General features: G+C 40.4%; 1 protein-coding gene across 1 annotated transcript; it reads left to right on the top strand.

The window, feature by feature from the left end:
- The first annotated feature begins 1,113 nt into the window (after nt 1–1,113).
- LOC133390026 (uncharacterized) lies at nt 1,114–23,429 on the top strand. Its single transcript, XM_061637865.1, has 6 exons — nt 1,114–1,383; nt 1,521–1,847; nt 2,950–3,185; nt 6,259–8,405; nt 20,242–20,337; nt 22,181–23,429. Exons 2-6 carry the CDS (start codon nt 1,569–1,571, stop codon nt 23,332–23,334), a joined length of 3,912 nt encoding a protein of 1,303 aa, XP_061493849.1. The 5' UTR covers nt 1,114–1,383; nt 1,521–1,568; the 3' UTR covers nt 23,335–23,429.
- The last annotated feature ends 1,327 nt before the right edge of the window (nt 23,430–24,756 follow it).

The raw sequence follows: 24,756 nt of genomic DNA, 5'->3' as shown, positions 1-24,756 counted from the left end.
CTAGATCTGGACTGAAATCCCAAAAATAATTCTTCTGGTGACATTGAGACAGACAGTTTCTCTCACGCTCTGTTACCTACCCCGTCTGTAAAATGGTAGCAGCAGTAAACAATTGCTCCACATGGCTATATGAAGACAGCCAATATAGTATAACCATTCAAAAGGCAACAAATTTTTGAGGAGAATTTAGTAGTCTATATTCACCCACAACAATATATAGTGGCAAGGGCACATAAACCCCCATGGGAAGCCAGTTGTCTGCATCATTCATCCATAAGAGCCAGTACGGTATAGTGGTTAGAGTGCTAGACTAGGCCCTGGGAGACCACGGTTCAGATCCCCACTTACCTATGAAGCCCACTGAGTGACCTTGGGCCAGTCACTGTCTCTCACTGTGACCTACCTAACAGGGTTGTTGTGAGGATAAAATGAGGACAGAGAGAACCATGTATGTCACCTTGAGCTCACTGGAGGAAAGATGGGATGTAAGTATTTCTTTAAAATCCACAATCATCCCACTACTGATCAGAGAAGTGCAGAAATGGGGACTAAGCAACATTTTTTTCACTGCATACAGGGTGGATACAGACAACCATTAACCAAGTGGTAAATTACCATGCTATTCATTACATAAGCCACTTGGCAGTTATTGGTCATCTAATTAGTGAAGACAGTTTCTGCCTCTGACCAGGTATCTGGGGAAATGAAGTAGCGGTAACATTCTCTAATGATTGGTAAGATAATATAGATAATAATTTTACTATGATGAGCTGTAATGGTTGCCTGTATCCACCTTTAAAGTGGACTTCTCCTTGCAGGTTGCCTTTTCTAGCCACAGTCACATAAGGCTGCTTGGGATTTTCTAAAGTAGAAGTGACAGAGTTTATGTGAAAGGAACAAAGGTAGTCACATCAACTGCTCCCCCCTGTATGTATTCTGTCCCTACATTCAGATAATATGAATGGACCCTGAATCAGAAGGAAAGAAAGCATAGGTCACTCACTAATTTTCTGTTACTACATAAGGAGCTGTTTAGGAATATTTTAATTTCTCAGCATCACTTGTTTTAAGCCAGTAATGTGTCCCTACCCTTCCAAGTCTCATATCTCTAAATCAAGTATAAAAATCCCCAGTAGCGAATAGCTAAATTCAGTTGACTTGAATTTCTTTTATTAAGATGTTAGTTGAAGACCCCCCTCAAGGGGCCCTAGTATAGCATTTCATCTCCTAGATACCAAACTGGCTTTCTTTATCGTGACAAGAGAGATGAACCGGGGAAACACTGTCATAATCTCAAAAGGAAATAGGTGACATTATAGAATGATTTTCAAGTAAAGTAACCTTATCTGAATCAAACACTGAGCATCTGGCTTATTTTTAAAGGTGGTTATAATTTTGTAAAATTGGTCATTGTGCTTGCATAATATTAAATGCATGGTTGCTCAATAATGTAATGTTTTGTATGGTTTTTAAAGGTTTCCTGCCTAGTTAACTTTGAAAATGCTTTTGTTTTTCTGCAGTTCTGACCTGTAAGTTCTACCTTACTCGACTATTATACAGACTGTAATATGGATGCCCTAGTCAGCCACACTGCTATCTATCACATCTGTCTTGACTTTGGTGCCATTTTGCTGCTGGACAGGCAAGTTTTCACAGCTCCGTCCTTGCTCTTCACCCTGGTATCTCTTAGCACAATCAGGCCTGCTGTTGTTGCCAAGGAGCCACATAGCACATGTGAACAAATATACATCCTTCGAGGAGTTCAAGATGCAAGAGCAGTTGCGGGGAGACTGTTCTCTTATCCCATATCACCATTTGCTTTTCAAGGGAAAATAACTCACTACAAGGTAATGTGCATCTAGAGTATGCTAGTAAGAATCATATCCAGTACTAGCCACAGTATTTAAATGGTTTTGTTCAATTGAAAAATATGATGCTGGAGTTATTTCTCCCTGTTATTTCAGACCACGTATGCTTCTTCCTCAGGAACACCTATATTTCTGGTCACCTTGATGGCTATGCACACTGAGTTAGGGTAGTTCGAATGACTGTTCAACTTGTGTTGATAGCACCATTGTAGTTATTATGAGGTATAAACACAGAAGCATAGCCTTTTAAAATATGCTGATTCTTAGCAATTATCAGAACAATCCTTTGAATGTTCACTTGGAAATAAAGCCACAGTATTACTGAGGTTTAGTCTCTTGTATCTGAAATATATCCAAGAGCAGCCCTTTAAACCTTGCTGAGAATCTTGCCCTCCCTTGTGTGAAACCTGCAATGGCAGCTCTGCAAGACAGCTGCTTGAAATGAGCTATCTAAAACAACCACATCTTAGGGCAGAATTAGGCATTATGATAGCAGACCTCTGACTTCTCATAAAGATTGCTGGTACATTGATCTTTTAAATAATAAACAAAATTGATAAAGTGGGGTGGGGGAAAAGCATTTGAAAACTGTAAAATAGTGGGGGAACCATTTGAAACTGACTCATGTATACTTCATTTTACAGATACTTGATGGTCATTTAAAGACATGGGTCTGCCCCTAACACATCTCGTTTCACCCTGAAAAACCTAATTCTAGTTATTCAGAGCACTGCAGTGAGACTGGACAACCTTCCTTTGTTCCAGAAATTGCTTGTTAATGGCCAGAATGACTGGTAGATGTTTCCTGGAGCTAATAACTAGGAAATGTGGTATGATTATCAGGATTCACCATTACCATCCACTTGTTTGGACAATCATCTGTGGTTCCATAAACCAGGCAAATTAAAAGAGTACCAAATACAATTTTTACATGTTATGATTCTGAAACAAACAGCCATGTTGCATCTAATGTGATGCATGTGGAAATATTATTCTTGTTATTATTTATTATTTATGTTATTCTTTATTATCATCATTATATATTCTGTCTCCCCACCCCCAACTCTTTTAAATTAAACAGGTTACTCTGGCTAGTGGTTCGGCTTTGCCAAAATGGCTGGAATATAATCCGAACACAAATACTCTTCAAGGGCTGCCAATGGTGGAGGAGAGTGGAGAATACCGTCTAACTGTCATTGCATATGGAGAGGCATGTGGCTGGAAAACACCAACAGCAGGTGCAAATTTTGCACTTCATGTTCACAACAGTGTTTTTGTCCATGAAAAGGAAGTGGGCCCAAACCAAAACTATGACATGTAAGTTGCAAGAACCTCCAAAAATAAATGAATTTGACTAAATTCATCTTTATTTGATTTATTCTGAAATTGATGCAAAAATATATGTAAGTTATTCAAAACAAAGTCAGAAAAAGAACGTGGGTTGGATCCAGAGTTCCATTCACAGAACAGGGCACTCTTGGATCTCACTTCCCTCTTTCTACCTGCAGTCCCCTCCATCTGCTCTGGGGGGTTGTGGAACCCTCTGAAAGAGCATGAGAGGTAGGCACAGGTGGCTGCAGATGGAATCAGCAAAATTTACTTCCTTCCATTTCTGTTCATAGAAGCTCTGCTGGATCCAAGCCCCCTTCGCAAACAGAAGGACTCATTCCATTTGTGGAAGGGCTGTGCTGGATCCAAGCAAATTAATATTTTGGAATGAGAGGTCAGACAGAAGCAAGAATAGAAGTGGAATTCTTAATTTCTTGCAGGGTAAAGAAGTAAGGAATTGGCCCATAGTCAGAGGTTATACTCAAGTGCCAAATATAATGATTTCTGTACTAATTGCTGAACTCACAGAAAGTTTTGTTCACATGTGAGGGAACTGTGTTTACAGTGAGAGGTGTCTTTTAAAGCTTTTGTTGTAGCCCTGCCAGCAGCATTAGTTTCCCACCCCACCAGGCTTGTGGTTTAGCTCTCTCTTGACTAACCATGGCTTAGCTCAGCTCAACACAATTCAGCACAGCAACAGAACAGCTGGGGAAGAGCAAAGTGGTTGCAATCTCCTCTTCTGGAGCCTGCACATCATACTAAGCAGTCATTTCTCAAATGGCTTCAATTAGCTGTGACCTGGCCTAGAGAGGATTTGACACCTTGTATATTCTCTGACTGAGTCAGCAGACCAGTGAAAATACAGGGGAGTTAGGTGCTTATTTTGGTAGAGTGTTTGCTTGCTATATGGCCAGTGTCTTAACAACCATACACAGAAATTACAAGGTGCATAGTTTTGGCTCATCTAGACTAGAGGCAGTATTTTAAAAAATAAAGAAAGCAGGGCAGCACCAGAAATGGTAAGTAGGCAGAGAGAAGAGATCAAACTGGTGCATGATGGAGAATTTATTGATTAAAGTGCAATGGTTATGCAATGTCCTATTTCAAAACAAAGTTATTTGCTTTTTAAAGATAGTATCAGCCAAGTACAAGCCCAAGTAGTTTATAGATAATGGAATATGGAGAAGGATTTAGAAATGCAAATGATTAAGTGGTATATAAATGTTTTACATCAATAAAACTTTCTGTGTTAATGGTAAGGAAGAGGCTAAAGCTTTCCCGGACAATTAATCTGGTTTGTGAGCCACAAACTCTGCTTTCAAGGTTGCCATCCTAAACATACATACAAGGAAATACTATTGGGCTAGAAGGTCTAGATGTTCTTGCAGTTTGGATCAAAGTGTCCAGTGCCACACCTGCGATGTGTTGTGAGGTCACTTTCCAGTTTATGCAGTCTGATGTGTGGACAAGGTGCTTACAGCTCTAAGTGCCCTCCTGAGTCCTGAGTCCTGTCCTTCTAGTAGTTTATGAAAGCTAGCAGAGGAGGTTTGACTGGTTAGGTATGGAGCATGATTAATGCTTCATTGCGTGAAAGAGTGATTCCTTTCATCTTGAAAAAGAGGCAGTGGTACAGCCAGTCGTAAAGAAGCCAGCTTTGAACCCATTGGTTTGGACTAACTACTGACTAGTTACAAATACTCCCTTTTTAAGGAAAGTGGTGGAGAGGGTGAGCGGAAGGCAACTGCAAACATTATTTGACTGTACTAATTATTTAAACCCATTCCAATCAGGGTTCAGGTCTGGCCATGGGATTGAATTGGCCATGATCAGCCTAATGGATGACCATTATTGAGAATGAGACAAGGGGAATGTTCTTCTTCTCAGTCTCTCTGCAGCTTTTGGTGCCATTGACCATGGTATCCCACAGGACAGGCTGCATGGGATAGGAAAGGTGGCACACTGCATTACAGTGGTTCCAGTCCAGAGAGTAGCACTGGGAGAGTGCTTTTTGCCCACGTGGCAGTTATGCTATTGTGTGTAGCAGGGACTATTGGAAGTGGTTATTAGGAGATTTTGGACAAGGTGCCATCAGAATGCTGATGACACTCAACTCTGTTTCTCCATAACATCTGAATCAGGAAGCTGTTCAGGCTGTGGATCAGTGCCTGGATGCAGTAGTGTGCTGGATGAGGGAAAATAAACTGAGCTTGAACTCTGGCAAGGCTCTGTAGGTGAGTTGTTCCCATGTCCACGAAATTGGCTTATTGCCTGCCCTAGATGAGGTTGCGTTCTTTCAGAAGGATAGGGTTGCCAGGCTCAGAGCCTGAGAATGATTCTGTATCTTTAAGAGAAGAGACAATTCAGCCAAGTGCAGGGTTTCTTGCAACACTGTAATGGTAAAAACCACAAGGTGAAATTCTCCCTTCCCCCTGCACAACTTTTAAAGATACAGAAGACCTCTTGGAGGCTGGGCCTAATGGATGACCATTACTTCAATGCATTCTAGGTGAGGCTTTCCAGGCAGTTGGTCCAGAAACTGCAGCTAATGCAGAATGCTGCCCCATGATGGCTGACCGGAGTGAGATCCTGCCAGCATATTGCACTTCTGCTCAAAGATCTGAACTGGCTGCTAATTTGTTACCTGGCCAAGTTCAAGGTTTTCCTATTAGTGCATAAAGCCCTTAATTGCTTGGGACCAGTTTATTTGAAATATTACCTTGCCCCATTTGTGCCTACTTGACTGCTTCAGTCTGCAGAGCTTGCATTTTTACAAGTGCATTAGAATTAATTCCATAGCTGTAGAGTCAGTCTGTCATCACTGCAGCACTGCCTATTAGCATTAGATAAGCACCCTCACTATATTGATTTAGATGCCTGCTTTAAACAGTTCAACAGGCCTATCCAGATATATGATGTATTATTTGCTTTTACATTTTGCTGATTTATCTGCATATTCTATATTGTTTTATGTATCTTTGGTTTATAATTTTTTCTAAATAAATACCTATATAAATAAAGTAACCTTGTTAGTGCCAAAGTATTTTAATGGTGTATTTTCCAGGGTTTTCAGTATCTGTTCTGGAGCACTGTGTGAAACAGGAGTGTCGGTCATCTTTGCTGAGATCATAATCCATGCAAATACTTCTTTAGAAATTCAGAAGCGACTGTCTCTCATTTGTACCATGGCAGAATATCTGCATTTGGATCCTTTCTCATTGATACTTACTCCATTCAAAAGTGTATTTAATAAACATTTTTGGAATGTAACCATATTAGCTGAAGACATTAGATACCTCAACACTACGAAAAACCATTATGTAGGACTCTGCTGGCTAGTTGGGACTGGAGAGTTTGCTATGCTCTATGAATTAGTACAAGTTCTACAACACAATGTGGAGTCAAACCATCTCTCACAACTGCTGGGATATGAAATTGCTGGCTGGAGAATACTTAAGAAAGAAGGCAATGAAAAAAAGCATTCAAGAGAGCGGCAGAGGAGGCAATTAATGGCCACCCCAGGACTTGTACTGAAACCAACCAAAATGGAGACTTTAACCATTTTGTCAGCCACTCTGCTACACACACAGTCTGTTATAAGACCTAGTGAGAGTTCATCACCTTTGTATGAAGCCACCAAAACACCTATTGCCACTTATAAGGATGCTTTTTTTCAGTCTGTAATAAGCCAAAAGGATTTGGGGCCCATGGACATGCAAATATTACTGAATGTTCAGAGAAAAACAACAGCATCTACCATTTTTCAGTATCTCTCTTCTGAACTTTCACCTTCTCTGATGTCAGCATCAACAGAATTTGAGGGTAAAGTGTCTTCCAGAACACCACCAATATCAGAGCAATTACATTCTCAAGTGCCACAACAAGATGTGTATTCAATACCTAAGAAATCCAAGCCAAAGCATTGTTCCACACTATATCACTTAGGCTTTTCCATGCTAATCAGCAAAACCCACATGAACACTTCTGCTTTACTAGGGGTAACTCCTTCTAGAAGAGCATCTCTAGCACCCTTGTCAGGAGAAATAACAAGAAGTCTAGATTATAGTGACCCATATGCACAGCTAACAGCATCTGGATTAGTATCTGAAGACACCATTCATATTGCAAAACTTCCTCTGCCATCCATGTCAACATTGATGAATCTAAGAGCAACATCTAGATTGCCATTTTCCAGCGTTGTAATTTCTTTGCTTTCAACAGATGGTAGCTCTCAGAACCAAGACCTACTCAGCAACTACAAACATGCCTCAGAGACATTTATGTCTTCACCATGTACCACTATGCAGATGGAAGTACCTAGCTGGAATACAGGTTTCAACTTGATTGGCATTACATCAACACTTGATTCTCCAGCTATAAGCAGTGCTTCTGCCCAAATGCTTGGATTGCTTACTGACACAAGGCCATCATGTCAGCTGTATTACAGTGACAATCCTTCAGCCTTGGCAATGTATAGCATTCAGCAGTTCAGTATATCCTTGTTTGCCCATTTGTTAGAATTTGGATTCTTATCTAGAACAAACAACATCCCATCACTGTTTTCCTCCCTGTCATTATCAACACCAGAAGAATTGCAAATATCATTTGGACTTAGTAACATATTACCCATGGAAGAATTATTGTCTGAAACGAAAAAGGTTAACCCAGAGGTAATTAAGACACACACTCACACATCAGAGTCTTTTATGACTGTTCTAGAGACAGACAGACTTTTATTTACAAAAAACAAAGTATCAGCTCTTACTACAACCCACATGAACACTCTCCTATGGAAAAAACAATCACATTTAATTTTTGTTGCATCATCCAGTACTTCCATTTCAAGTAGCAGGTTCCTTCTTGAAGATGGCCTGTCTTATGGAATGAGTCAGACATCTGAGTGGTATTCTTATGATGCTTTGCTGCTTACCCACCCTACAGAATTTGCTGGCACCCCCATGTTATTATTCACTACTGATGAATTTAGCTCTTATGACAGCAGTGTTATTAGAACTCACATGGCATACCCTGATGCTTTACAACTAGACACAAGTAATTTAAGCTTGGATAGCTCATTTGTAACCAAAATCAACTTCCAGATTACCATGGAGTCTACTTTAGAACTGATGGATGAGTCAATTATTACTTCCAATAAAAATATAGCCAAACAAAGTGGATTCTCTGTTGCTACTTTGTACCACGGGTTACAAGGTAAGCTGTTTATTAACTACTGGTGTGTTATTTTTTGATCCCGTTTAAGTGACTCATACCAGATCTCACTGCTGCTGCTGCTGCTGCTGCTGCTGCTGCTGCTGCTACTACAATTATTTATGTACCACTTTTTGGCCCAAAGGCCCCCAAAGTAGTGAATAGCATATTAAAAACAACAAAATACACAGTAGAGTATCATTAAATACCAAAAATAAATCCGCAAACAAAACAAAGTAAGACAGCAAAATCATAACATAGGAGGGTCAAAAGAAAGCTTTCCTAAGGACTAAAAGGTGCTCTCACCAATCCTACATCCTACACACTTAAGAGCTAGAAATCTGAACAGACAATGAGAAATATGAAAAAATGTGCCCCAGCTAGAAGAATTAAAGGGATTCTCATCATCACCACATATTCTAACTAGTATTCAGGGATTCAGGGCAAATAAGTAACCAGCATAATTAACTGCCAAAGAACATTTTAAAATGAATAGAAATGTAAGTAAAAATTTAAATGTACTGTCCTCAAGTCAATTCCGACTTATGGCGACCCTATGAATAGGGTTTTCATGAGGCTGAGAGGCAGTGACTGGCCCAAGGTCACCCAGTGAGCTTCATGGCTATGTAGGGATTCGAACCCTGGTCTCCCAGGGATACTTATAATAGTTGCTACAAAAAGAGAAAGAGAGCAACACCCTATCCTAAATGATTTCTAGGCATCCCCCAAACACGATTAAAAAAGATGCAACCTTGTCCATAGGCCAACACAATAGGATAACCCCAAAGGGCCTTTGATAGCCACCTGAAGCTTGCTGGTGCCTTCTCATATGTTTCTGGTTGGTGTCCATGCATGGTGGAAATGAGAAGCTACTCCTCAGTCACCCAGCTCCTACATTTCAGGCTGTGAATTGCATGTCCTTTGGCTCATGCCAAAGGCTCACATGCACTTCTGCCAAGGCACTGGTACGGGGTCGGGAGGGAAAAACAGTTGAGTTTCAGGTGTTGCAATTTCTTTTCAATTTCATCCTCATCCATTTGTAGCTTATCACAAATATAATTAGGTCTCACAGAATGGACAATAAATTAAAATGTCTTCATAAAACACTTTTATCCCTATGGGAAAAGAGAAGTAAATAATTCCATAATAAGAAGAGTCATGCTGGATCAAACCAAATGCTTGTCCAGCATTCTCTTTTCAACAGCAGCCAACCAGATGCTTCTGGGAAGGCTGGACCAGAAGTTTCTCCCAATGATTCCATTTTGCTATTATGGCTGTAGCCATTTGCCTAATCCCTATTGATATAATCTAAGACCTGAATCCAAATGTGCTGCTGCCAAGGTTCTGCAGAGCTGCCACCACAGCCGCTGCTCAGCCACTCATGGCAGTAGAAGGTGGGAGGGGGGAAGGCAAACAGGACCTGATCCCTCTCCAGCTTCACACAAATGCAGTGCTTGAGCCTAACGCTAGCTGGCATCAGCTGTGAGAGCAGCTCGGGAACCACTGGATCCTGGGCCAGGACAGTGGCCAGCCCAGCACTGTCCTCAGAACACCCCAATTTGTAGCTATCCACCAGGCTGTGTTAATAGAGATACTGCTGCCAGGCTATCTGTCTGCCCTCACATTCAGCAGATGAAAGGGAGGAGTCTGTGCCAGCTAAGGATGGGCATATCTGTCAATTTCAGTTCTCTCAGTTTCTCATTTTTACAATCTTAAATTCAGTTCTCCACATTTCTGCAGCAATTTAAAAAGAATCCTCAGGAAAATTCTCCAGCATTTTAGTGTGGATTTCTCCCAATAAACACAGCTTTGTATGCAGTTTTAACTAATGTGGACATTTGTGCAAGCAATTTATCCTAGCATAATGCATTTTTGTATATTAGTTTCACTGCCTTGCAAAATTTGGGTATGTGTGAATTTTGAAGGATGGCTGTGATTCAGTTCTCATAATGTTTTGGAACGTGTGACTTTGATAGATTTGTTTTTAAATGTAAGCTGAACTGAATTTCTTCCCCTTCCTTAGCAGTGGCAGAGTAATGCATCACTCTGTTGGCAGTGGCAAATGGAAGCAAGTGGAAGGATGCCTCCACTCCAAACCCCCTCAGCTTGGTGTAATGGAGGTTTAGATTGCAGTCTAAGGGCTCATTCAGACGACTGCAAAATGTGTGACACGCCCGCTATGTGTGTTCATTATTTGTCAGTCGTCCAAATGACGTCTCGCACTGTTACGCATTTTCGCAGGTAAAATCCGCTCCTTGCAATACCAGCAAAAATGCGATTTGCTGTTTAAAATCGGGAATCATCCACTGTGCCTTCAGGAGGTAGGATGCAATACCGCGGACTTTACAGCTGATGGGTGGTTCTTGGGCATTTCCCCTTGCCCCTTTTCCTCATTCCAGCCAATCACGTATCTGCACTTTTGCACATGTGTGAGAATAAGTTCGGGAAAATTGAACCAATCATCGCAATGGTGGGGTGTTGGGGGGGTCTGCAACTACTGCACAGATGCATTTTATTTTTTGCCAGCCTGCAAACTGGGTGGCCGCTCTGGGTGAGATCTGCAACGCACAGCAAGTGAGAAAGGGGCTGCTGGTCGGTTTCATGCCTGCCTCTGGAAAGCTTTGTCAATTTCATTCTACTCGCTGGGGTTTTTGTTTCAAATCATTTCGCCGCAGGAAGGAAAGGGAGAAGGAGGGGTGTGTGACACGTTTCTTGCTTTTTTGGAGAAATAAGTGCAATTGCCAGCATGTGTATCTCCTTAGAGACTGGAGAACCATAAAGAATGAAATTGACAAAGCTTTCCAGAGGCAGGCATGAAACCGACCAGCAGCCCCTTTCTTGTTTGTATTTGTGATATTAAGCTTAAACGAATGTATGCTTTTCTGCCTTTATGGATATTTAAGGAGATACACACGCTGGCAATTACACTTATTTCTCCAAAAAAGCAAGAAACATGTCACACACCCCTCCTTCTCCCTTTCCTTCCCGCAGCGAAATGATTTGAAGCAAAAAACCCAGCCAGTAGAATGAAATTGACAAAGCTTTCCAGAGGCAGGTTGAAACCGACCACCCCCCTCCTTCTCCCTTTCCTTCCGCCGGCGAGAACTCCTTTACAGCCATATTGTGCTTCGTTGCAAAGGGGGAGAGCAGCATACATCATTTTTTTGCTCACCAATTGGTTGATAGGCGGAGGTTTTAGACACGGAGCTTGGAAAAAGCAAAAAGAATGTAGGGGTCTTACCACTGCGTGTGTGGGTGCAAAAAAGCATTTTTTTAAATTGCAAAAGAGCAAACTAAAAGGCAAAGTGAGGACTATCAGATGACAAACTGAATATGGAAACCGTGGATTATCCTTCTCCGTTTGGATAAGCCCTAAGTTAGTGGCCATCACCAGATCTTAGGGTTGCCAGGTGTCCGGTTTTTGCCTGGAGACTCCAGTTTTTTGTAGTCCTCTCCAAGTCTCTGGATGACTCACCTTAATCTACACTTAGCTTTCATTTTTTAAAAAATTAAGTTTCTAGGTGGTCTAGTTCAAAAGATATAAACCAGAATGTCAGGGGGGCCCTTCTGTTAGTACCAGCTGCTCTAATCCCTCCCCTTTCAGGTTTTTATCCAATAAGTGAAGTCAGGGTTGTGACTGACAATAGCAATAGCTAAACCTCATTTCAGATTCTGAGAACAGTTTCCTTTTCCTGCTTGCCTCACATCAAGAATTCAATAGATATATACCTTTCTCTGTACCGGATTGAGACTTGCTTCTGAGTAAATATGCATAGGATTGCACTACAACAGAAGATCACAGCAGGATCTTGGTAGGCATAAGAGTGTACATGCAGGGTTTTTTTAATTACTTGCAAAAATTGTATATTATACTTTTTATCTTTCAAATAATTTTTGAACAGAAGTTTTTAAAAGTGTACATGCTGCAGTGTTATACTTTTTGTTATACTTTTCTAATTAAGGAGTCAAACAACTTTAAATTTTACCTGACTGTTGAAGAAGGCAGCATAATTGTCTTATTCATAACCTGCTTTGAAAACCTTCCCAATATGAAATTTTTCTGGGAGTAAAGCTGCAATACTAATTCCACATACCTGGGAGTTAACCCCATTGAATTCAGTATGACTTACTTTTGAGTAGACATGGTTCGGAATGTGCTGTAAATTAATGCAACTTTTGACTGAACATAGAAAAGGACTGTGTTCTCTCCCCCTGCAATCCTTTTTTTAAAGCAGACAGGACTTACTTAGGTGTCACTACTTTTATTTGGCAAGAAACTCATGCTTTTTTAAAAAAAATGTTCTGCAGTGGGCAACTGGTTTTGACAATAAACTATTGTATGGGGTGTATGTATTTTTACATCTCCAGTGTGTGGAATATTTCCAGGTTGTGTGAATAATGAACATCTTTGACATTCATGCTGATATAAATATTTCTTCATACTGTGTGTGGTGTGGTGGACTACGACCTGGGAGACCAGGGTTCAAATCCCCACACATCCGTAAAGCTCACTGGGTGACCTTGGGCCAATCACTGCCTCTCAGCCTCAGAGAAAGGCAATGGTAACCCACCTCTGAATACCACTTACCATGAAAATCCTATTCATAGGGTGGCCATAAGTCAGGATCAACTTGAAGGCAACGCATTTCATTTCATGTCTTTATATGTATCTGATTTCACACTATGGTAGTAAATTATTATTTACAAATTATTATTACCACAACATTTTACATGTGCCCTTCTTCTTTGAGGTGGTCATGGTCCCCCTTTGTTGTTTTCACCCTGAGAGGCAGATTGGATGAGAGATGATGCGTAGCCCATGCTCACCAAGTACATTTGGTAGCTTATTTCCATTTTAACTAACATGATTTATATGTAAGTAATGCAGATTCACATAATACATTTAAAGCACATCCAACTTACATTCAAAGTGCATAACTTCCCCTTAAGAATCCTGGGAAGTGAAGTCATTGTCCCCAGTTCCCACCACCCTTAAATTACAGTTCCCAGGATTCTATAGTGGGATTCCTGTGCTTCAAATGTATGTTGAATGTGCTTTAAATGAATGGTGTGTATCTGCCCTCGGTATAATGTGCATTCATTCATGAATTGGAAAGAACAATTTTAAAAGATACTTTTTAAATAGGGCTGTAGCTCAGTGGTAGGGCAGATACTTTGCATGCAAAGGTCCAAAATTCAACCTCTGGAATCCTGGAGAGCCAATGCTAATCCATGTCATCAGTACTGAGCTAGATGGTACCAAATGGCCTGAGTCAGTACAAAAGAGGAAAGAGAACCAAGGGCCACATTGACGCCAAAATTTATTTATTTTATTTACAACATTTATATACTGCTTTATTGTAAAAAAACAACAACCTCAAAATGGTTTATAAAAGGAATTAAAACAATAAAATTATTGGCAAAAACAGTTAAAGACAGGAATTTAAAAACATTCAAAATAATAAAACCAACAGTGAGTTAAAAACAGATATAAAAAACATAATAGCTTCTACATGCCTGGGCAGGCTTGCCTAAACAAAAATGTTTTTAGCAGGTGCCAAAATGAGTACAATGAAGGTGCCTGCTTAACTTCCAAAGTGTAGGTACTATTTCTTACAAGAGCAGAACATGTACTACATGGCACTCATAACATGGAAAGCACATCTTGAACTTGGCCTGGTAGCAAATGGGCAACCAGTGCAGATTTCAGAACAGAAGTATTGTGTGCTGATAGGGTCTCACTCGTGTTGTAGCATTCTGCACTAACTGCAGCACTTGGGTTAGATTGTGCTGCATGGGGATTTTTGTGACCTTGGCTAACTGGCTGCCAGGTTTTTTTTAGTTTTAGTTAGGAACCCTCACTGGTTGTGGAATGCTATGTTTTCTGTCTTACTCATAGGAATCTTGTTGTGGTTGGTGTGGTATGGCATTTAGGAAATCATCACTGTCTTTTGTTTTTCTTTTTTTATTTGCATTCCAGTTACCTTTGACCTTACTCCCTTACATCCATAGAAGAAGCAACAATGGTTCCATGTGGTCATCTCAACCCCCTTGAACCCACTGCTGATGCACCTTGTTATTTGCATGATGTTTATTTCTTTCCTAATAGTGGTAAAAGAGAATTCACATACTGGGAAGTGTGGCTTCAATTGTTGTTTCTAATCTACTGCCTGTGAAGGTAGACCAAACCATGTGTGTTTTCCCTCTGGCAATTATTACTCACTGGAATTGGGATGGTTGTCAAAGTGAGTTAATAGCAGCCCACAGATAGGCAGGAAAGTGTAGAGAATCTTCTTAACTCTTACTCATTTCTCAAACCTCTCTCTGCAGTGAAGGGTCAAGTCTGTAAAGAAGTTTGGAGCAGCCATGTTAAAAGGCAGGCAGGGCATTCCAGGCAGGTAGTTGCCAACCCTGCTTTGTTATAATTGCAGAGGATCCCTAAACAATCCTTATCAACAGCACAATCCTAACAATATTTAATCAGAAGTAAGTCCTGTCGAGTTCTATGGGGCTTTGTCCCTTAGTAAGTGTGTTTAGAATAGCAGCCTTCAGGGACATCCATCATTATTCCTGAGTGCTCCCATCTAATATCTCCACAACATTAGGCTCCCTTCTTCCTACAATGGCCTTTTGGTGACAGGCCTGGCCTAAGGGCACTTAAACCTTCTTGCCAGAAGCAAGTAGGCTAGATTAAATGTTCATTACTCAAGCTCTCTAAGCAGGTGAGAAGGAATGAGCCTGTTTCTTCAGCTGGACCTAGAAACACCCTCATTTAGCTAAGATTTCTATCTTAATTTCCAATCAGAAATTTTTGTTTGTTTGAGTGGTGTGCTCCAAGCAACTGTGATTGATGCTTAATGTATCATGTTTAATGACATCACTAGGGGCTGTCCCCTATGACATCACTATAGCCACCCACTATGACACCACTAGGGCCTGCCCCTGAAATCTCAGGGTTGGGGATGCTTTTGACCTGGCAATCCTACCAGATCTTGTGGCAGTTAATTTTATAATGCTCCAGAGAAACTATTCATTTATTTGTGGAAGCTGGCAGTATATTCTTTAAGAAAAAAGTCAAAACAGTGGGTAACACTGTTACACAGTTCCCAACATAGTTCCCAATGTGTTCAACACTGAAACAGCCTTTACCTTAGGAAATGAAATATTAAAAATATAAAGAAACATGTAATAACTAAAGTTTAATATTCTTGTGTAACCATTGGCTAGGTTCTACACTTTTAAAATCAGGTTTCTTCATACTGAGTATGGCTCTCCCACCCGCTGATTTTCATCTGGTGATATTATGGTGGCTTACCACTGAACACATTTCTTCCCACATAATAATATTTAAGGATATCCCAGACTGTATAGAATTTGAGAGAAGAAAAATGGGAATTTTGCAGTTGCTTTTTAAATGATTGATCAAACAGGCAATAAAACTATTAGGTATACATAGCATGGGTGGTTATAGTTAGGGTTGCCATATTCCAGTTCCACAAATCCGGGCAGGCTAATTTGCATACTATGCAATTATGTAAATTAAGTATATGAATGGTTGCATTGTCCAGTTGTTTTGTTTTTGTGTCTAGTAATTACCACCAAAAACTGGGGGATGATATGAGGAATCTTTAAAAAAAAAACTTATATTTTCAGCCTTAAATGCCTAGACTTTAGTTTCCAATACTATGGAATAGTTATTTATTAAGAGGATTTATATCCTGCCCTTCCACTGTTAAACACAAGTCAAAATTCAGATAATAATTTTAGAAATACTATAAGATAAGTTCTAGATCTAAATCCATTGTGCTACTGGTCTAACTCTGTAAATATTATTTCCCTGCTGATTTTGTTCCTTATAGTTCTTTAACATCTGTTGTAGCTTACTAATTCTGTATTGCAACACCGTGATGTTGGTCTGTACAGAAGACTGTAAAATGTCTCTCATATATGTGAAACTTTACACTGAACATCTATGCTAAATGAGGCAGGCAGAATAGCCTTAACTGGGAACAATAACAATATATTTCAGGCGTTAAGGGAAATTCTGATAATATCCTCTATAACGTAGTGAAACAAAATGAACAAAACCTATTTGAGTTACTACACATATCTCTTTTTTTAAAAAATATATACATAGAAAATCTAACAAACATAAAAAATAATTAAGGCTGCAATCCAATACACACTTACCTGGGAGTAAATCTCAGGGAGTGAACCCAATGGAGCCTACTTGAGTAGACATGTATTGGATTGCACTGTAAATGAAACAAGTTTACTAGTCTCAAAAAGTACATCTAAAATACATTTAAAAGTATATCTAAAGAGTCAATCTGATCATACAGTCTACTATAGTAATCAACACATTTATTCTGTTTCTCTAAAAAGATATATTTTGTCCCTCTACATTTAATGTTTACTCCTCATCTTTTTAGCTCCGTTGAAAAAAGCCTATAGGATAACACGGGCAGAATGGCTATAATATGTGATCAATGCAGTTTGTAGCAGTGCACTACGCGGGAGAATGTTATTATAAACTACGAATCAAAGTCTATGTAGAACATTGGTGTGATATTAGACTTATTCAAGATAAAAGGTTTCAAATCTTTTACAGAAATTGTGAAAGGATTTTAGACTTGATTTTGTAGACTAGACAAGAGATTAGCAGGACCTTCTCTATGACTAAAATATGCTCTTACATTGATCCCTTTGGGCTGAACATTGCCTGGGACTCAGGAACTGCCAGTCTTCCCCACCCCTCAGGGCCAGCAGCACTACTCGGCTCACACGCGAGAAACACCATCCCCTGGATTCATCATAGCAACCTGACCAAGCAAAGGGAGGCTGCGGTAGCAACAAAAAATTACTCACGAGCAGCACATGCACCCACCAAAGCTCTAAAAGAAAAAGCAAGGAAGTGACATAGAATTATGGACTTTATGAGCGGAGACTGGTGTCGCTCTAAAGCCCTGGTCATCTCTATGGTGAAAACTTCACTTTGCATTGGAAGTCTGGGCAAAATGGGCAGAAAACTGCCTCCACGTTTTGCCTTCTATCTCTGGATCCACAAGGGCTAGAGACTAGCCTTTTTTAAAAAATGAAAGCTGAGAATCCGGGCCACCTAATGGACTAAGGGGGCACCGGGTGGCATGGATAGAATCTGGCTAAAACCCGGCTAACCGGGCAATATGGCAATCCTAATTACAGTGGATATGAGGATATTGTAAAGAAAGTGCATTCATAAGCTAAGTTGCCAATCCTTTTCAAGTCTTGCCCCGATCTGTTTAATTTTTTTACCTGAAAGTTGGAAGCTCTTTCTTTAGTACTGATAAATAAAAATATGGAATTTGGTCGTTTCCTTCTCCCTCAGTCAGACCCTAGAAGTTTAAAAACAATAGTGAACAAAACTAAGGAGGCCATCTCTGCCCAACCAGACCAGCATCTTCAGCACCCCTCCCCACTCTTGATAGTCAACACTTTTTTGGACTGAAACAAACGACGCCTCCAAGAGTATGGCTGGATTTTTAGAGCTACTGATTCTAATGCTCCAACTTCCAGGCAATTGTATGTGGGGGTTTTTGTACTCTTGACCATAGAACCCTTTGTTGACCACTAATCATTTTTACTCAAGCCACTGCTCATATTTCCTAAAGCTAATTTGTATCCCTTTAGTGTCTATATCAGGAACAGGAAATTTACGGCCCTCCCGATACTAATGGACTTCAACTCCCATCAGCCTCAGACAACATGATCAATGTTCAGCAATATCTGGAGGGATACAGAATCTAATCCCTAGTCCAGCCTTTCCCAACTAGTGGGCCACCAGATGTTGTTGGACCATAACTCCCATCAGCCTCAGCCAGCATTGCCAATGGTCAGGAAAGATGGGAATTGCGGTCCAACAACATCTGGTGGCCCACTAGTTGGGAAAGGCTGCCCTAGTCTATTTGGTTTAAATGAAATAGAAAGTTTAGTAGTTCTATTTCGTAGCAAAGTATATATTTCACAAAAGCGGAATGAAAATTAACCAGCCCACCTTCCCCTCATACAGACTAGCTGAATAAAAGAACAACAGAGACAGTCTTCTTTGGTAAAAAGTATTAAGAATGTTTACTCACAACCTTTCATATGTTCATGAAAACATAGGCTCTAGCTTGGAGAGAAAAGATAGAAATAGGTAGGTTTAGTCCATTATTAGGATCAACTGGGAAAGAAGCCTGTGGATGCTTCTCTCTCCTGTGGCTTAATAGAGAATTATGGTAATAAGAGATCAGCATCTCTTCACAAAAGAAGAGGAAGAGAAGTGAAATAACCCCACCAGTAGGAAGTTACATCACAGTAAATAAGCATAGGGGTATCCCCACATTCTGGCTAGAGGGGACATCTTCCTATTAAGAGCATGCAAGCTTGCTTATCCCAACATGACATACATAATGGTACCAAATAATTCCCATCATGCAGATAGATAACTGGCATGTAATTTGAATAGGACAACAGAGATATCTAGCCCACAGTTAAGAAGGAAAGGGGAATAAAATAGGCAAAAGCCATGAAATTTATTTATTGTTATTTAAATGTTGTATGTTTTGAGTGCTATAGCAAGAAGACATCACATAACACCAATCCTGCATATACTGCACTGGTTGCCCATTTGCTACCAGGCTCAATTCAAGGAGTTGGCTTTAAAGTATAAAGTCCTAAATGATATAGGACCCAGCTACTAGATAGAGAACCTCTCCCCATATTTGACACACAGCCTGCAATCTGTAGGTAAGGCCCATCACCCAGTGCCATTGATGAGCATGACTGACTATGTGGCAACACAGAATAGGGCTTTTTGTACAGTTGACCCCTGCATGTGGAACTCCCTCCCTACAGAGATAAGGCTATCCTCCTCACTAATGGTTTTTAGATGAGGGTAAAAGATATCTAGCCCTCTAGATCCTCCGTGGCGCAGAGTGGTAAGTGGCGGTAACGCAGCTGAAGCTCTGCTCATGGCTGGAGTTCGATTCCAACGGAAGGAGGAAGTCGAATCTCCAGTGAAAGGGGTCGAGGTCCACTCATCCTTCCAGCCATCCATGGTCAGTAAAATGAGTACCCGGCATATGCTGGGGGGTAAAGAAAGGCCGGGGAAGGAACTGGCAAACCCACCCCATATATACGGTCTGCCTTGTAAATGTCGCAAGACGTCACCCTAAGAGTTGGAAACGACTCACACTATACGTGCGGGGACACCTTTACCTTTAAAAGATATCTGTTCACACAGACATTTGGAGGAAGTTGTCGAATATTATGGCTGTTTTTGACAATGTTGTTCAACTGTTTTTATTGGTTTAATCTGATTTTAATTATGCTTAAATTGTTTTTATGGTTTTATTATGTGTGCTCACTGCCCAGGGATATTACAGGAAGAGGAGCAGTGAATACACATAGTAAAACTATTTAAAAAATAGTAAAAATCACAGTAGCAAAACCAGAGTATATTTGAAGATCACAACCATTCTTGATTCACCTCTGATATCAACAAGTCACTACCTATACAGCCAAAGCCTGCTGTATACTTTCAAAACCTTAACTATTTCATGGCTTATTTGAATTTGTGTGGTGCCAGGTATAGATTCAGGTAAAGAATTGAGAGCCAACTTTGGGACTGGAGATGATTAGTAATTCCAATGTCACCATGGTAGCACTACTGTATTAAAGCAAGATATCCCAAAAAGCAAATGTTTTCTCCTCTCCATTCAATAGAAATGCTTAGTTATGTTGGTGTACGTACAAACAACTTTCTTGTTAATAGATTTATCAGTACTACAGTAATTACCGTTTCCATTATTTTACCCAGATAAACACATCTTGACCTTTACCTCATATGAGTCTCCACATGGTACAGGAGCAATACGGACACCATTATATCCTGTTTCACAGATCATGCCGATAGGTAAGTCATTTAAAGTTTGAAAGTATAAGCCCAGGCGTCACTCTTCTATAGAATAGTGCTGATTATTGTCCACATTGTGGAGCTAAACACACCTGTTATCATTTGCTCTACATTTCTGTCTCAACAATGTTGTAGCCTGTCATGCCCTAGTGCCACCCAACAGGCACTAGGTGCATTTCCAGGACCCAATTCCCAACCCAGGGCAATTGATCCTGGCAACTTATTCCCCTTGCCAAGGTTGAGCAAACCAACAACTACCCTGCAAGATAGTACTTAGGCTGCCACCACCCCTTAATCTGAGTAACCACTCTGAGTCAGGGGAAACCCAGAGCCCAGAAATAGTTTTGCCAGGGATTTCCAAGGACATGAGCCAAACAGGCACTCCTCATCCTGAAGCCCCAAGCAACCCCAAAACATGGTAGTCAGTGGTCAGTGGCCAAGGTACCAGGTTCAGAGCCAAATTTCCACTCCTGCAAAGAACACACATGGGTAAATAAGAAGTAGCTTTATTGAATAAGATATAAGTGCACAATTAATAGCAGCAAAACTATTCCTTAAAACCCATACCCAAACAGGGGTTTAGGTAAAACATACAAGAGAGTTCAGAAGACACAAACCAAAATAACAAAATTAGCCTATCCTACTTACTTGAAGAGGTAGTCGTTGAAAGTCTCACTTCTCCCCAGAGAGACATAAGTTGGGTAGTGAAAGGCAGTGGAACCCCACTCAGGTAACCACCCATCTGGATGGAACCCAGGGGAACAAAGGCTATAGGTTTCACCCCCTATACTTAAGGAAAAGACCCTAGTAACAGACCATACTAATTTAGTCAATCAGGAGGCTTTCTAATGAGGTAATGGTTCTTGAGGTTTCTCCAGTCTTCGCTCCTAACAGGCCCATTCTCCCCTCCATTCCCAGGCCTGCTTGACCTTGGTACCAGGCTCTCATCAGATAAACAGGTGTATCTTCTCAGGCCTCCTAATTAACTGCAGCTGAGAAACAAAACTTGGATTTTCCCACTCACTCAGAGGCCCATCTTTTGCACAAGATGAAATCCCCACAATATACTGCATCAGAGCCATGTTACATTGAACCATTCTGACAAGTTCATGACATAGCCCATTTTCAATTTCAATTCAACAGGGCAGCTAATTTTGAATATATCCCAATGTATTCCCTACCTCCCCATCTCCCCAGTTTGGAATTTTTGGTAGGGGCTTGAATGATGAAATTGTTCAACAGCATAAAGGGTGCAATATGTATTGAGCAGTGAGCAAAGAGTTGGAAACAAAGGATCCATCGAAGATTGTGTACAGACATTTCCTCTCACAAAACCACTACAAGTGCTACATATGTATGTTTTGTGAGCCCTTGTGCCTTGATGATCCTTAAACTCAGAGCCATCATCAAGCCCTTCCCCTCAAGCCTAGCATCCACAGTTGGCTGGATTGAGATGGCTGTAGGGATCCTCGAGGGAACTCTTCTTTCAAATGAGAGTTAGAATTGAACCCAGTAGAGTGAGAATAACCTTTGCATATCACTCACCCTCTGGGCAACTGGATTTAACAATTCCCCTCCACTACTCTGACAAATGCCAGAAACTGCAGAGTGGGAGGCTGAGCTACAATTGCACCTGGGATGATCCACTTGAACCAGGAGCCAGGCTTCTCCCTTAGTGAGAACTCAGCAGGGGTGGGAGTAAGTCACTTGGGCCTATCTCAAAAAAATTCTTTGAGGTAAATTAGTATAATCAAACATTGTACAAATTCCTTTTGTCATTAGTGTCACACTACTGAAAGTTTGGTTTTCTACATTTCCTCTCTATTATTTCATTCCTTCGTAGGTCAGACAAACAACTCCCCAAGAGTTGTTAATGCCATTAAGTGGATAACAGCAACAATTGGACACAAGTTCTCCTTTTCAGTACCTCCAGATACATTTTATGATGAGGAGGATGGAAATACAACCCAGTTGATCCTTGGAATAAACCCAATTGATGGTTCGCCAAAAGGTTCAGAAAGTTGGTTACAGTTTAATTCATGTTATCAAACTATGGATGGCTATCCACTTGATAATGATTTTCAGTATTCACCTCAGGAATTTTTACTCTTTGCCACTGATTCAGGAGGGCTGAGGACATCCAATATCCTCACAATAGAAATACTCAGGCCAACCAGTATCCCTTGTCATATTTATACCATAAGGACAAAAAATAGTTACCATTCCTTTTTGAGAGACAGGAAAAGAGTTAACTTGTTTTTTGAGAAGCTTTCTAAGTATTTGAATGCTGGCTGTCCTGGCAACTTGACACTACTTCATCTCAAACCTGGGTCCACTGTGATCACTTGGTACCACAATTCTTTTTGCACAAGGACCAACTGGTGTGCAAAGGAAGAAATACAGGTGGTGCTGAGGAAACTAGGGGTGCCTGGTGGAAATATAAATCCACATTTTGTTGAGGCAATGTTGCCTGCCTACAAAATTGATCGAATTGAGGAGGTTGCATATGGTGGAAATTGCTCACCAATCATTAAAGCACTGAACGAATCCTTAACATCAAACAGGACCTTCATTACACTTATGGATAGGCATTCCTGGATGAGAAACATTTTCTCTGCTTTGTTAATAGGCATATGTACTACAATTATAGTGGTTCTGATAGTTGCCTTCTACTACTGTAAACATCGCAAGATATTCTTTAGAGCACAATGTACTTCTCATGGAAAAAACTTCTTTAGCTATTTGGAAATGGATATGCTCAAATCGCGGAAGTCACCAATAGTTAAACAAGATGTTCCACCATCAGCTCATTTATGGTTGCCTGTGCCAACACCTTCCTATGAGCACCTCTGCAGACCGAATAGAAATCCTGTTGCCTCAGATCTACCTCCACCACCAATATATAGACTACCACCATGTTATGGAATGGAAGAACCTAGTCAGACTCACCAGGATGTTAGTCATAGAAGATATTATCCCAAAGCTAGACTTCACTAAGAAGGGAATTCAAGAAGGGGTATAATATTTTAATTCCTGTATGGGAATAAAAAGGATATTGGCTTTAAAAAAGTTGCCAACAGGCATAATCAGGAACTGGGATACACTATGAATTATTCATGATGATATGACATGAAAAAACATAGCTAACAAAGTGCCAAGCACAAACGATTTAGATACAAAATCCTACTACATGAGGCAATGTGTTTATCATAAACACATACATCTGCCATGTATACAATTTAGAAAAAACACAGGTTGTATTACAGGCAAGGACACTAGTAATAATGAGATATGCTGCCACTTTCATGTGTTTAGCCTCTTATAAACTCTTTGAGACAATAAAATACTATCTCCAACTGTATTGCAGATGCATTAATGATTGGTGAATAATTACAGTGTTTTCCTAAATATTCTGTAGGTAGTTACTGGCACCCAATATTTTACTAATCAAAGTCAGCAAATCCTTTTTAAAAGGGCCAGTTCTTACGGTAACAGTGTGGTTGCTGCTGACCCATGGCTCCATCCATTCCATGGCGATCTATGGGAAGAACTATGCTAATATCTATCCTCTGATCTATCCTCTGAGGGTAGCATTGGTTTTTCCCCACGCAATTGCTTCCCTTTGATGTAATATCTACATCCTGATGTTATTAAAGGCACAGGGAACGGGGGGGGGGGAGAAACCATGCCACATAAGAATCTGTCCTTTAAATATCAGCTGTAACAATGTGAGGCTGCATTCTATACGCATTAATTGCTTCCTTGGCCTAGATTAGCGTCAAAGAAACACTGGGAGTTTCTTCTACCCAGGCTGCCTTCAATGTTTTGTGGACAAATCACAAACTTTTTACTAGCTTTATGTGCAGCAACTTGATCTGTTGACATTAGCAGATGATTACTCTTATCTCAATGGAGGAACCTGTGGCCCTCCAGCTGTTGTTGAACTACAACTCTCTTTATCCCCAGTCGTTGGAAGTAATTTGTTAGGAAAAACAAATTACTTGTAATTTATTACTTTTTTGAGGAATGAGTAATTTCTTTACATTTGGATTGTAAGAAAACAAGGAGTGTTTTATTACTTCTGAGCTGTAATTGTAATGTTTCCAACTACGATGCATTTTTGTCTCAGGCAGGCATTCCCTGGAAGTTATTTTGAGCAAATTAATCCCCCACCCGATGGCAAATGCAAAGAGTTCCAAACAGGCACTTGTCCAAGCACCTGTTAAAAATCATTGTATACTTAACTTACAGTACAATATATACATATCTACTCAGAAGTAAGTCTCTTTATGTTTAATGGAGCTTACTCCCAGGTAAATCAAATTGGGTATGTTGTTGTTGTTATGTGCCTTCAAGTCGATTACGACTTATGGCGACCCTATGAATCAGTGACCTCCAAGAGCGTCTGTCATGAACCAC

This window comes from Rhineura floridana, chromosome 8, assembly GCF_030035675.1.
Source record: "Rhineura floridana isolate rRhiFlo1 chromosome 8, rRhiFlo1.hap2, whole genome shotgun sequence".
Classification (NCBI taxonomy): domain Eukaryota; kingdom Metazoa; phylum Chordata; class Lepidosauria; order Squamata; family Rhineuridae; genus Rhineura; species Rhineura floridana.
The sequence above is the reverse complement of the archived record's forward strand: the minus strand, read 5'-3'. Positions and strand labels throughout refer to the sequence as shown.

Coding starts and splice junctions, on each gene's coding strand:
- LOC133390026 (XM_061637865.1), top strand. CDS start 1,569: ATGGATGCCCTAGTCAGCCACACTGCTATCTATCACATCTGTCTTGAC. Junction 3,186..6,258: donor CCAAACCAAAACTATGACAT/GTAAGTTGCAAG, acceptor TGTATTTTCCAG/GGTTTTCAGTATCTGTTCTG. Junction 8,406..20,241: donor TTTGTACCACGGGTTACAAG/GTAAGCTGTTTA, acceptor TATTTTACCCAG/ATAAACACATCTTGACCTTT.